Genomic DNA, 14,173 nt, shown 5'->3' on the forward strand with positions numbered 1-14,173 from the left:
AGTTTCAGGGAGGATTTGCTCCATGATCTCGGTGGGCACAGAGATGAGACTGACCAGACTGTGAGTCTCCAGTTTTCCAGTCAGTGGGAACTTCACCAGACTGCTATGACTTCTCAAGTATGATGAACAGCGGCTTAGCCACTTAATCCACTAGTTCCCTCAGGACCCACAGATGCATCTCATCAGGTCCCATGGACTTGTGCAGCTTCAGGCTCCTTAGATGGTCTTGAACCTGATCCTTACCTACAATGGGCAGTTTGTCATTCTCCCAGACCTTGCCTCTGTCTTCTGCAACTTGGGTGGTGTGGCTCAAGCACTTGCCAGTGAAGACTGAGGCAAAAAAGTCTCTGAGCACCTCAGCCTTCTTCATCTTCCAGGTAACCACATCTTCCCTGGTCTTCCTTTTACCACAAACATACCTATTTTGTATGTTGTGTTGCCCTTGACATCCTTGGCCAGATTTAATTCTATCAGAGCTTTAGCTTTCTTAACCTTTTTCCTGGCTGCTTGGACAATTTCTCTGTATTGTTCCCAGGCTACTTGTCTTCGCTTCTACCCTCTGTAGGCTTTCTTTTCATGTTTGAGTTCTCCAGAAGATCCTTGTCAATCCATGCAGGCCTCTTGGCATTTTTTCCTGACTTCCTCTTTGCTGGAATGTATCATTCCTGAGCTTGGAGATGATCCTTGAATATTAACCAGCTTTCTTGGGCCCCTCTTCCCTCCAGGGCTTTATCTCATGGTACTCAGCAGATACCATGGTACTCAGCAGATCCTGAAAGAAGCCAAAGTCTGTTCTCCTTAAGCCTAGGTTAGTGAGTTTGCTGTGCAGAGTAAATATATTATATACCTACATATATATATGTATGTATATGTAAAATACATGCCAGTATATATTACGGATTTTACAAAAATGCAGGTGTTAGGTGCAGTAGAAAGTCTCTTTAAGAAATAGCAAAACTAGTATAAAAACATCCCATTGTTTGTCACTCATGACACATAGAGAAGACTGAAAACGGAGAGTAAAATTAAAACTCAAATCTTGCTTTTTGTAAATAACTACATTTCAAGACATATCTAGTTAAACTACCTATTGCTGGAACTTTGATTTTTTGGGAAAAGAGCGGATAGTACATTTTCTCAGAGAAAATTTCTTACATCAGCAACTCCACAAGTCTTCTGCAGACTCCTGCATCAATCACAGCCTGTATTTTATCATTGGGGCCATCAGACAAATAGGACAAAGCCCAGCAGGCATCAGCTAATACATCTGTATCATTGACAAAGAGCAGCCAGGAAAGCACGCTTAGACAAGGTGAAACCTGTAAGACATTAAGAGAAAATACATACACCGTGCAATTAAAAGGGACAGAAGATCTATTAACATGTCAGTTATTTTTGTATGTGACACTATAGGATTAGGCACTGGTATCTCAAGGTCCAACACCCAGAAAATTTCAGACCTCGGTAGCACTTGTGTGCAAGGCTGTGGCTATACAAGTACAGAAGAGCATGTCAGCAGAAAAGCACTGTAAGAATTCTTCAGCCTCTACAGTACAATGTCTGGCAACTTAAACTCATCTCCTAAGATGTGCCACACTTTGCAGCCAAGACAACCAGAATTTTGTTCTGCTGTGGGGTGGTCATCTCCAGCACTGGAACAGTAACAAAAAGCTATATTAAAACAGTGGTTGTGAATGTCTGCCCAAAGAACTAAATACATCCAAAAACTTATCTGTAAGAAGCCTATACATTATTTCAGAGAAATTCTGAAATATTTCTGCTATTTAGATTAAGTTTCACCACCCTTATGGCTTCTTTGACTACCACTACCTCAGAACACATTTTCTTTCAAACCCCTCTTACCTTAGCAAAATCTGGAGGAGGATTTTTCCCTCTGCAGAGGTTGGATAGAGCCCATACAGCATTTCGGGTCATAGTGAGACGGTTCTGTTTTGAAAGCAATCTAAAACAAACCAACAAAAAATTCTAGTCTTTGCATTTTAAAAATCAAAGCTAGGTGACTCTGTAGGGTCATCTGCATGGATCGTTACAATAAACTCAGGCCTACATTTAACGTACACTAAGGCAAAACGGGGTAGTTCTTTTTCTATTAAAATACATTCTGAGGAAAATAAAGCTACACACACCCTAGTATCCCCACAATAACAATAACATTACACTAAAAGTGTGTTAATTTAATTGCTTAGGTACTGGTGTGGCAGATTACCAGTCAAAAGGTGCAAGAACTGTGACAAAATTAAACAAAGGATGTGCAGGTCATTTTGGAGACTACTCTCTTCGCTGAACTGCATTTTTTGTCAGTCTCAGACTATCAACCCCACTTTTACACTTCTGTATGTTAACTAGCAAAGAACAAAACACCATCAGAAAGCACACATAATCAGGTTTAAGGTTTCCCAAACATTCAACACAGTCATATATCTCACAGTGAGCACCATTTACAGACGTTCCACAAACACTGGCCGCAGTCCCAGCATACGAAAGCCTTGCCCAGTGGGTGCTTGTTAAAACACGATTCTACAGACCACCCCAAACCAGTGTCTTCCTGCAGGTAAAGGGGAGCATCTGCACACCAGCTGCAGACACAAGAAGCCCCAAAGGATGCAATGTAATACTGACACCTTCATGAGATCCGCATACCAAAACAGCCCTCTCACACCAGGACTATCGCACTGACCAAAGCTGCATCAGCCACTGTTACGCTGCGAGTCCCCTTACGTGATATCAATCCTAACACTGACAAAGATGTCTGAAGAGTTGGTTGGTTAACTGAAACACAGTGTGAAGCCTCTAAATAATCCATCTGCCTGACAACTTAGAAATGAATAGCCATAGCGCTCTCTGACCTAGGATGAAGGCAATAATGCAAGGCCTAGGTTTTCCGAAATTGTAATGACTTGGGATTTTTTTCTCATAGCCATGCCACATGGTACCAATATCTTTACGACAGCACTGGAGAACTCCACTGCTGCAAAACACTGTTTGCAAAGGACACAGACTGAGTAATCCGAATTTAGACATGACAACACAAGATGGTGGCAGTGTTTCAGCAATAATACAGTCCTTCAACAGAGGACCGTCAAGATAATTAGCAGACTAGAGAAATGACACACAATAGGAGGGTTAGAGACCTGGATTTGTTCAGCCTTAGGAGACTGTGTAAAGGGGGGTATAACTGCTGCCTGCAACAGTTTAACAGGTGGATACAGAAGAGAGGAAGCCAGATCCTTCTCAAAGGTGCTAGTGACAGGAAAAGATGCAACTGTCACAAGGTAAAACACTGAAAAATTCTGATTATGTATCAGAGCATTGCTTTTTCACCATGCCATGGTCAAATACTGCAACAGGTTGTCCCAGGTGGTTACGGAGTCTAGCTCTGATGTTCCAAATTTGACTCATTAAGTAGTTGAGCAATCTAATCTGATCTCACCTGCTATGAAGAAAGGCTTTGACTACATGACCTCCAGTAGGGCCTTTCAACTTCAATTATTCTGTGACTCTATATTAAGCCCAGGCATCCACCCACTCTGTAGAATAAAATAGTTCCAGCTTAGCTGCTCTTAAAACACTTTTCCATTTTAGCTCCATCACAAAAGTAGCTCAGGGACTCCCATTAAAAAGTCTGATTATCCCACCAAAAAAAAAAAAAAGCCCTATAAAAAAAAAAAAAAATCACTATTCTTCAAGGCAAACCCCAAACTTCATTCTTGTCAGAATGAAGCAAAATTCTGGAGAAGATATTAAAATAGACTTACTGCAATAAAGGAGGCAGGATATTACAGCCCAAAACATAGTCTCTGCACATAGTGCTGTCTCCAGCAATATTGCCAAGAGCCCATACTGCCTGCAATGAAAAACAGAATAGTAATTGTATTTATTCTTACAATTCAACCAGTTTAGTGTATGTATTAGAGTGGGAGATACTCTGTTCTCACTGTCAGATCCTGGACAATTTACAGAAGGGGAGTGCATTCTTGTTGAGCATTACATATATACACCCAAGATCATTGCATGATTCAGGAATATTTACACAGATCTAAAAGAAATTACCCAAACAGCCAACACATATGTCTCCAAAGACTTTGAAGGCAGACACAGCCTTGCTCTGTCCACAATATAAGAGATGAGCTTATCTCCTCAGGCTTAGTAACAAACTAATTCTACACTCCTCCTGGTTCAGAGCTGTTTGAAGTCCAGATGTTCATAGCACAGGTCAAGCAAGTTTGTATCTACTGTGTGGAACAGCCCATATTAGTATTTCCTAAGAAGCCATAAAAGCATGCATTGTTTACATGTATTAAGAATGCCGACATCAACTAGGAGGAAAATGAGAATCTATATGCAAGTTAAACCAATATTCAGAATCAGAGTTCAGATGGTCATTAGCACATATTCAAGAGAAAACTATACGAGAAGAGAACCAGTGTTTCCTATTAAGACATATGCATGGCAAAATGCAAGGACAGATATTTTCTCCCCACCAAAAAAAAAAAAGATCTAAAATACCAAAAGATACTTAAAGAAGTATGATACACGTAATAGAGTGAGAATAAAAGAGTTAATTTTTTTTTTTGTGTTCAGGTCAAGCGGTGGTTTTGATATCACTGTCTACTAGTATGAGAGCTATAACTGAAAAAAATTTAGAGTAGTCTATATGAAGCATAAAAGCCATTTTATTAATTCCATGCGACTTACGCAATATTTTGTCACGCAAGAAAGCATATGAAACTCACGTTTGCTATTTATTTCAAGCAGAGAGCTAAGTGTTGTATCAAAGATATGTGTATCCGCTTATTTGATTAGATGCATACAAAGTCTACACAACCACTCAAGATACTTTCAGTACTGCACATAGAAGACAAAAGCAATCCTATTTATCATTGACAGCAGACGAATGTCCTCCTCAAATTTCTCTTCAGTTACAGACTCTGTATTTATATGCAGTAAAATGCATAACAGTGCATAATTATTTCTTCAGTTGAACATACCTAAGTTCCCCACACAAAATAAACATGTTTTACTCCCTGCATTTCCACTTGGAATAAAATTACCCTTCTAAAAAAATTGACAGATGAAGCCAAATTTGTTACCTGCTATTATCCAAAATAAACTGATTTATTCATTATCGATGTCAGTTAATTGGTTGCATTAGATTTGTACTGTAACATGTTTTTAAACAGCAGCAAAAAGATTTTAAAAAGACTCTAAAAAAAGACCACTCTAGAGGCCCCAAACCACGAGCAAATCCTGCAAAATTAATACATCTGAAACCAGATGTATATACAAAATGTAGACTCGGATGTCAGCTTGCTAGCTGCTAGCTCATAAAAAGATTCCTCCTCTGTACCAGTACTATCAGTAACGCCGTAGATAAATCGATCAGAAGTCCCTAAACTGCAAGTTGTTAAAAGACCAGGAGACTATTCTGGGGAAGGATTATTTTTGTTTTGTTCTCCTACTGTTTTCCAGGCTTCTGCTGTCAGACAGTCAGAGACAGGGCACAAGGCTATACTGACCTCCACTGTGAAACAACACAGACATTACTACGCAACGTTCCTGCAAAACTGATCTCCATCATGAAAAGCTTATTTTTCATTCGAATTCTTACTATTTTACAACTGTTGTGACAACAGTTTGTCTGGGTCTGGCAGCCTCATGGCCTCAAGACAGAGAAGGCAGCTACTGGAAAAAGTTAGCTTAAGAGACAGAACATATGCCACCTCCTGCAAAATGTCACTCTTACTAGAACGCCACGACCGTTGCTCGCTGCAATGCTTATATTTCTGCTGCAATGACAAGACCAAGGAGTGAATCAAGATTTCAGCTGGTTCTAAATAAACTTGTGTACCTTCTAAAAATGTTTAAGGATAAAACTAACTAGAGTTTGCAATAATTTCCTTTTACTGAACACGTGGGTAACTTCGTATGAAGATACCATATCCTTGCCTGGACACCCTTACACTTGTTAAAATACCCTCGGAAGTTTTATTTCCCTTGTCTGTGGGCTTTGTTTCTGCCACTATAGCAATATCTATTTTTAGGGTTGGCAACAGCAATAATCACTTAATCCAAGAATCTATTCTGACCCTGAATGACAGACTGGTCTTGCAACAGCAAATCTCACATCAAAGTCTAACCAGCGAAGTCAAATAACATCTCTACTACTTTCCCCCTCTTGATTTTTTTAATGGCAAGAGAAGTCTGGCCGAGCAGACTGCTATCACAGGACCTGGTAAGAGAGGATGCTGCAAGGAATCCTTATAATGCTAATGACTGATAGCACAAGATGCAAAGAAATTGAAAAATCTTCCGAAAAATATGCCAGGTTTCATTCACCAAGGAAGACGTCTTTCCTTAAGGAACTACTTCTGCTCCTCAGATAAGTGAGGAGCGTAAGTCAAGCTCATTTAAACTCTCTCATCAGACACTGCTATAAATACAAAGCTCTGTCACGGTTCCCACAGACATGTGAACAATGACATGTGTCTTCAGGGTTTGTCTGAATAATGTTCAATGATTTCCATTGCTTCTTTTGTGCACTCCTCAAGATGCAAATGACTTGTTTGCCATAACATTTTGGTTTCATTCTATGTATCCTAAATGTTTTTACCGTCTTTTCTGGAGAGTTGCAGAGGGGAAAGGATATTTAATTCCATTAAATGTCAGAGTTTACTAAGCCAAAAAAATATTTGAGTCAAAACCAAAAACACTTCAGTACTTTCCAATATCTACATCCAGACCTGAAGACAAAAAACCCCTGTAATTTTAAGATCTGTAGTCTGATTTTTTAAACCAGGGTAGCAAAGCTGTGTGTAAACTGAAAATGCAAATGCTGCCTTGTCAACTGGCAGCATCTATTTTTATACAACTGTATAAATTTTCATTTATTGCTAATAGTGGAGTAGGGATTATTACAGGTCTCCAGTTTGTTTTACTCATTATTAAACTCTAGTGTTTTTTCCTGCAGCGCTGAACAACCTCAGTAGTCAGTAACAGTGCAGTGCAAGCTTTGTAGAGTACTGTTGAGCCATACAGTGCCTTCTGAGAATAACTGATATGCTCTCTGACAACGCTCCACTTCCCTCTGTATTCTGAAGGCTCTCAGCCATTATTTCTTTAGGCCCTTGTATATTTAAACCAAGTGCGAAACCGACCACCGATAGTGCGTAAAGTCCGTGTCTCTTAGTGGAGAAATAAATTATTACGAAGTGAGAATCACCACTTTCTTTACTTTTGGCCATTGACTTGGGAAACGGATCCAATGCTGTGATAAAGATGGTGAAGATCAGCTTGCTCATAAGCGTGACAGGATAAGCAGACACAAGGAAGGATACAAGAGGGCCAAATTCCTAGAACATGACTTCTACTATGCCCCAACACAGAAAACACCTTTGTTTCAGTGGCTGGGGTGGTCACAATTCCTTATTTCTCACATCTCATCCACCCAAACAAAAAAAATGGCTTATACTCATGCCTCAACTGTTTGTCCTGATTTTGATTATTAAGATGTAGTTATCAGGACAGCTGATGTAAAAGCCAAACAGAACTTGGACACCAGAGTCCCAGGTCACCTCATCCCAACAAATGATGGTTACCAAAACAGCAATACAACTAGAAATGGAGAAAAACCGAGGGAAAAGAACACATTGGTTACTTTAGCTGAAAACCCAAACATTCCCAAAGGAGAATAGAGCAGCTGGGGATGCTCCTGCCACTGGCTGTCCAGCACAGCACAATGACACATGTCTGCCACTGTGAGACAATCTCTGTCATCTCAGACAGGAAGAGTAATGTCTGGCATGGTTTTTGAAGGAAATTCAATGTTCAATGAGGAAACCCAAGCTGACACCTAGGTTTTAAATAACTCAGCACGGGAACTCAGGAAAGAATTGCTGCTAAGTCACTGCTGAAGCTAGATCAACCTTAAGCATGTCTAAAGGGCTTCAATATAAATAATTTCAGGCTGGCATATAGAAATTTCTAGATATCTTTTGAAAGAAAAAAATTGTGATAAGTGGAAGAATGCCAGGACATATGCCACTGACTAAATCTAAAAATCAGTACACCAAAACCAGAAATGGGGAGAGGAGGGGAGATATAGTCAAAGGGTTTTTCCTAAGTCATGGAGATGTAGCTTCTGTAATAAACTCAGTTTCTTTGATGGGAAAAATGGATGCCCAAATAATCTGACCACTGATCACAGAGAAAGACTGATAAAGAATGCAAACAATGAAAGAGTTAAAGGATGGTAGGGTAATTAAATGTCAGCCTGCACAGCTTAATGGGAAATAGATCCTGTAAAAAGACAAAAGATATCATTTCATCACAGTAGATGATGTTTAATAAATACAGTTATAAAGATTTCCTCACACAGATTTCTATCAAACCAGCGATTTAGAATCACACTAGACTGAGAAACTAGCACATGCAAAAGAAACAGTGCAACACATTAGATTAAAACTGGTTTATAAATATGAAAGACTAACTGTTGAGAAAAATCATGATTAGATAAGGTAAACTGGTAGCTGTTCCTGAGCCACTGCCAAGGGTAGTTTGAAAGAATGGGTCACTAAACACAGCCTTCAATACTTCTTTTTCTCTTCATCCTTTGCTGTATGGCTGTAGAGTTAGCCTCTGGTCCATCTGCCCTGAACATGTAGTTCTATTTTCTGTATTTCCCTGTATTTTTGTAATTTGTTGCAAATGTAGCAAGTGTTGCTTGCAAATAATAATCTCCACAGTGCTCCTGTGAGAGAAGGTAAGAATCATCATTTTACAGGGGAGGAAAATTATCTTCCAGTTTCAGAAACCCAGCTTGAGAAGTCCAGGATCAGGTCTGCTCAAAACACAGACCTAACTACAAAAGTCATTTGCAAAAGTGCTGCGCTGTCCTCAACTACAGAACAAAATGAAAATATTTCACACTGAGCATTCAAAAAACAAAGAGCTAGTATCCACTTACTGAAAACTGATACAAGTGTATTGCCTGGCATCAGGCACTAAGAAGTAGGTAGATAGATTTATCTCAGAAACCTGCAACTGCCTTAATCTTAAGAATCTCTTCCTTTTCCTCTTTCATCCACTGTAACACGTTCCAACTTTAACAAACAGGGCCACAGTGTAACAAATAAAAGCCTCCTTTACTACCCACTGATTTGTTACCAGGGCAACAATCTGTGCATATACTGAATGAGATGAGAGTCATCTGGAAAAATACTATGCAATTGTGTACAAATGCTTTCCTGTAATGCAGAAGTACAAGAGCTAGCTTTTAAGCACTTAGTGCTTTTCATTTTTGCTTTACTAGATATTATGAAGTGCTTGGGTTTTTTTGAAAAACGCTGTTGGAAAAAAGAGAATTTCTTTCATGTTGGCCTGCATTGAACCCAAAGACAACTGTGAGCAGGGCTGTAATCTCTAGACCTGCAGCACAGAAACCCACTATGAAAAGGTGTAGGTAGCACTTCATAGTGGAATGCTTTCCTTCTTTAGCTCAGCTTACTACAGAGCTATTTGTGAATGGTATTTAGAGGTTTAGTGGTAACAGAGAGATCCAAATTGCACAGAAAAATATTTTCCAGTAATTACAACCCACTCTGCCTGGCTGCAGTGTGAACTGTAACATGTCATCAGATTATAAGGAGCAGAGGGGGAAGGAGACAGATAAACTACTTAACTGTGGTCCCTAAGCTCTTCTGTTAATTCACACACCTCAAGGCTGAAGGCTGTACAACTCATTCTAAACAGGGTTGCTCTTCCCACCTGCCCTCTGTACATCATCAGGGATGATAACAACAACCTAATAAAAAAAACAAGTTAGCTCTTGCAGAGATGATCATTAGGAGCAAAAAAAAAAAAAAAGCAGCAGCCCTTACCACACTCAAAGCACCAATCATTCTGCATGAACAGCACTGTACATACAAGTGATGGCTGAATTTGGAAAGTAATGGCACCAATTTCAACCCCCCCAAAACAAACTCTAAAAAGCATCACATAGCTACGTCTGGATGGATTTCCTCATGGACAGAACATTTATCTGCCACTTTGACAAGCTCCCTGTCACATTTTTACTTTCTATAACAGACTCATTTCCTCAAACAAAGCTAAAAAAAAAAGACTTATTTCCTTTAGTATCATTTTCTAGAGTACCTGAATTCAATTTCTTTTAAAAATCCTTTTCAAAAATAATTCAGCCTGAAAGAGACCATTGAAAATGGAAATTTGCAGAGTGTTAGAATGAGAAGGCTATAAACTGAGGGAAAACAAAAAAATCTATCTGTCTTGTGGAAAACATCATGCAACCTTAAGTACAGGTAGTACATTCTGAGCCAGCTGGAAGAAGGAAAGGCAAGTTACACAAAGTGATCCAGTGCTTATGAGTCAGGATTCCTCCAGTCATGCATTTCAATACTGCCAAATGCAAGGTCAGACATCCAGGAACAGAGGTCACAGGATGGAGAACTGAACGCTCTAAGTCGGTGACTCTGAAAAGTATTGGACAATCAGCTTAACCTGAACTCACTGCCAGTTTCTCTGGCAAAGAGTCTGCAAAGACATCTTGGATACTTACACACCAAAGTAGCAAGCAGAAATGAAAACAAGGTCCTATCTCTGCAAAGAGCATTGCTGGAAGAGCGCTACTGGAATATCCAGTGCTTGTCATTTCACCACCATTAAAAGATATTGAAACAAAGAAATGTTGAGAAAAGGGTCACCAAAAAACAAACTAAACACCTCAAAAATACCCTCATAATGAGAATCCAGAGCTTAATATCATTAACTTCAAGAAAAGCTTAAGCTATTGTCTATAAGTAGCTTTAGGAAAACGACCAGAGAGCTTACTAATTGAGTAGACAACTAAATGAAAGCAAATACCTGGACCGAAGGCTAGTCAAATTTGTACAGTACATACTTTCAAGATAGGATTAACTGAAACTGTTGATTAATAGAGAGATTAAACTCTAATGATTAATATTTCATCACTATAAGTCTTCAAAGCAAGATTATATGTCTGAAATACATCCTTGTTCAAACACAAGTTATGGACCTCATACTGAAATTACTGAGTCAAATGTTTGGTCTGTGCTTTACACTGATCCCTTTGGGCCTTAAAGATATTCATTTCACTCTGTAAAAGGAATGTAGAAAACGAATCATAATTTTCTCTGCAGAGAACAAATTGTAACTTCCACTCATGCTTTGTCTTCAGGAGAAACAAGCTTGAACTTCCCATCTCTAAAGCAGTATTTTAAACCAGGCTACTTGTATTCCTCATTACATAGAAAAATATTAACCCAATAAAGATCAAAATGCACTACCCCATTGGCTGTGGTTACATCATTTCCAGAAAAAGAAAAATACAATACTTGCTTAGATAGCTTAACACATAATCGGTAGAAAGGAACTGTTGTGCAAAACTGCCAAACGCTGTTTCCTCTAAAGGCTTTCTTACAGGATAGCCCTGTTCCTTTCTAGGGAAGGGAAAAAAAACCCAAACAACCCACAACCAAAACCAAACCAACCCAAACAAACAAACAAAAAGCCAAAACCAAACAAAACACCCATCCCCACAACCCACCACAGAAAAATCCCATCACCGTTCTTAATTTTCACCTGTTCCTGCACATCTTCAAACTCTGAACTGAGCAGCTCAATGAAGATTGGGACGGCTCCTGCTTGAATCACTATTCGAGTCTGAAGGGAATTTCCCGAGGCAATATTTGTCAGCACCCATGCAGCTTCAAACTGGAAAACAAGATACAAAAGACAGTTTACTACGAGCTTTCTGTGCCACACCAAAATAGAATTCTTTAAAAGATATTAAGACAGAAAAAATTGGCATATGGAAAGCATGAGTTATTAGTAATTAACACGGACAATTGGCAAAGTAAGAATCAGAATCATAAGGAGCTATTGATACCACTTGAAATCAAAATTTGCAGAAGTTCCTTACGAGAACAGTATCGGGTTTGCTGTGGTTTTGCAAATATAATTGCATAGCAAAAAATAATGTTATCTTTGGTCTGTTCTACTGCCTTTCTGTACTGGCTAAGAACCTATACACAAAAAATGTGTCTTCCCACAAAACACCCAATACCTGCATGCACTGAACCAGCAATGATATTCCTGAAGATGGATAAAGAGACATCGTTTGACATAACTTGATAGATATAAACCAAGTAAAAGCCATTAACAAAAAAAATAGTAAAAGATTTCCAAAAATAACTTTGTGAATACAATCTGGTAGAACTCTGCAAATACAGCAAAGTACTCCTGCAACTCTGGTGATCTGTATTGCTGCCAAGTTATAAGTGTACGACGATTTTATTCAAGACTTGAAGCAAAACTGAGATCCTGAATTAACACTTGGCATCTTTTCATTTTACTGTTTTTGTAATTTATTTTTATTTTAATGCTTTCGCAAGTTGAGATTAACTTTTTAAGCTGAAACTAAAACTTAACACTCCAATACAGTCTGTCCAATACAGACTTCATAGATTCTAGAAATCTAGGCTTTGGTAGACTTCTGCTTGTTTTTCAGTCCAAAAACTAGCAAATTTTAATCCTACCAGACACATTCACAATCCAGTGAATAAAAAGACTGCTAAAAGTCAAATGAAAAGGCAAAAATCAATGAATAAAAATGGGAAGTTGTATGGTACGTAAATGACCAATTTTGACATTACTAATGAATTTTATTAAACTGATGTTGATTTGGCAGTATTCCAGTGAAAAAGCCTGATATACTTTCCAAGACTAGCTATCTATGAAGAGCCACAAGAACTTGCTTTTAGGATTTAATCCTTTAAGCAACTCCTTCTAATGGAATACACAGATCCTGAAATGCGCCTGAAATAAGAACTCAGCAATTAAGCCTAGGCTTCTATGGCCTTTAATTTTAAAATTTTATTAATTATTAAAGACTTCAGTTTTAAAAATACAGTTAATTCTGCCCTACTGACCAACCAAAGGAGAAATTATCTTCTGGAAAGACATGATCAGAATAAACAATTCCAAAATACATCTTTGTAATACACAAAGAGTATGGGCTGCAATAAAGCAGAAACACACAATATCAAAACTGCAAGACCCATCATTAATGAACTAGAAGCAAAACATTCAGGCTAGAGCTTATGGCCAACATAAAAGGTACTTGCTTTCCTGTAATTTTCTCTGAAGTGAGCATCTAGTCTTCTGTGATACAGTACAATAGGATTATTAGTAATCTTACAAACACAGAGGTTTCTTCCTCATATTTTAGAACTTGCCCTTTGGCTTCCTAATGGATGCCACCAGGTTGAACTATTCACAACTCAGGCTCACACTCTCTCCAGTCCAGTGTATACCCATAACAAAGAAGAAATCTATGTATAAACACAGTAATCCAATTTAAGACCAAATAGCAGGTACTTCTTACTCAAATCTGTACTCCAAAGATATATAAAATAAGATCTTTTTTGGAATGAAATTCTGTCAAACTGAGGTCTTCCTGACATCTAACTGGAATCAAGGGTGAATTAGATGATGCTCTTGAGCGAGCACCACTCAATATTTCAGATGGTAAAAGCCACAGAAAGGTTAGCTGACTGACAGCGTCACTCCTCCCTCTCCACTGTGGACACCTAATGTTCCAGGATGTATAAACTAAGGAATAGCCACACGCAAATGGCAAAACACAGAAAAACAAAATACTTCACGTTAATCAGGAAGAAAATCTCATCCCCTCATCCAAGGGATGACCGTGGTATTTGTGTGGTGGTGTTCTGGTATAAGAATTCTCTCTCCATCACAAAAATATTTTGCACACGAGACAAATTTACTTGTTCACATATGGTTTAAGTTATCATGGAGAGGAGGGGTGCTTTAAGTCTTAAAAGTGCTTGAGTAAAAATTGGATAAGAGGAATTCCAGAGAAGTGAGGCCTTCTTACCACTGATATTAGAAGCACAATTTTTACTAGAATTTCATTGTCAACACAGAAGAAAAACAGAGCATAAAGTCACATAAAGTTCCAACTTCATCAAGAGAGCATCATATGGAAGAGTATCGTATTAAATCCACCATACAAGTACATGTAGTATCTGAGAAAAAAATACTTGTGTTTCCAGGATGAGTTGTAAATTCTCTTCTACAGGTGGGCTAGAGTCAGGAA

At 38.6% G+C, this 14,173-nt stretch overlaps 1 protein-coding gene across 1 annotated transcript in view; it reads right to left on the reverse strand.

Moving 5' to 3' along the window:
* Positions 1-1,151: 1,151 nt before the first annotated feature.
* LOC104490324 (importin subunit alpha-5) overlaps positions 1,152-14,173 on the reverse strand; it is an 18,871-nt gene continuing 5,849 nt past the window's right edge. Inside the window, exons 5-8 of the mRNA XM_010132594.1 lie at positions 11,635-11,766; positions 3,777-3,865; positions 1,864-1,963; positions 1,152-1,319 (exon numbers count right to left, since the gene is read on the reverse strand). Of these exons, the coding sequence (XP_010130896.1) occupies positions 1,152-1,319; positions 1,864-1,963; positions 3,777-3,865; positions 11,635-11,766 (489 nt within the window). The remainder of the gene's footprint in view (positions 1,320-1,863; positions 1,964-3,776; positions 3,866-11,634; positions 11,767-14,173) is intronic.

Source organism: Buceros rhinoceros, unplaced genomic scaffold (genome assembly GCF_000710305.1).
Source record: "Buceros rhinoceros silvestris isolate BGI_N320 unplaced genomic scaffold, ASM71030v1 scaffold28153, whole genome shotgun sequence".
Classification (NCBI taxonomy): Eukaryota; Metazoa; Chordata; class Aves; order Bucerotiformes; family Bucerotidae; genus Buceros; species Buceros rhinoceros.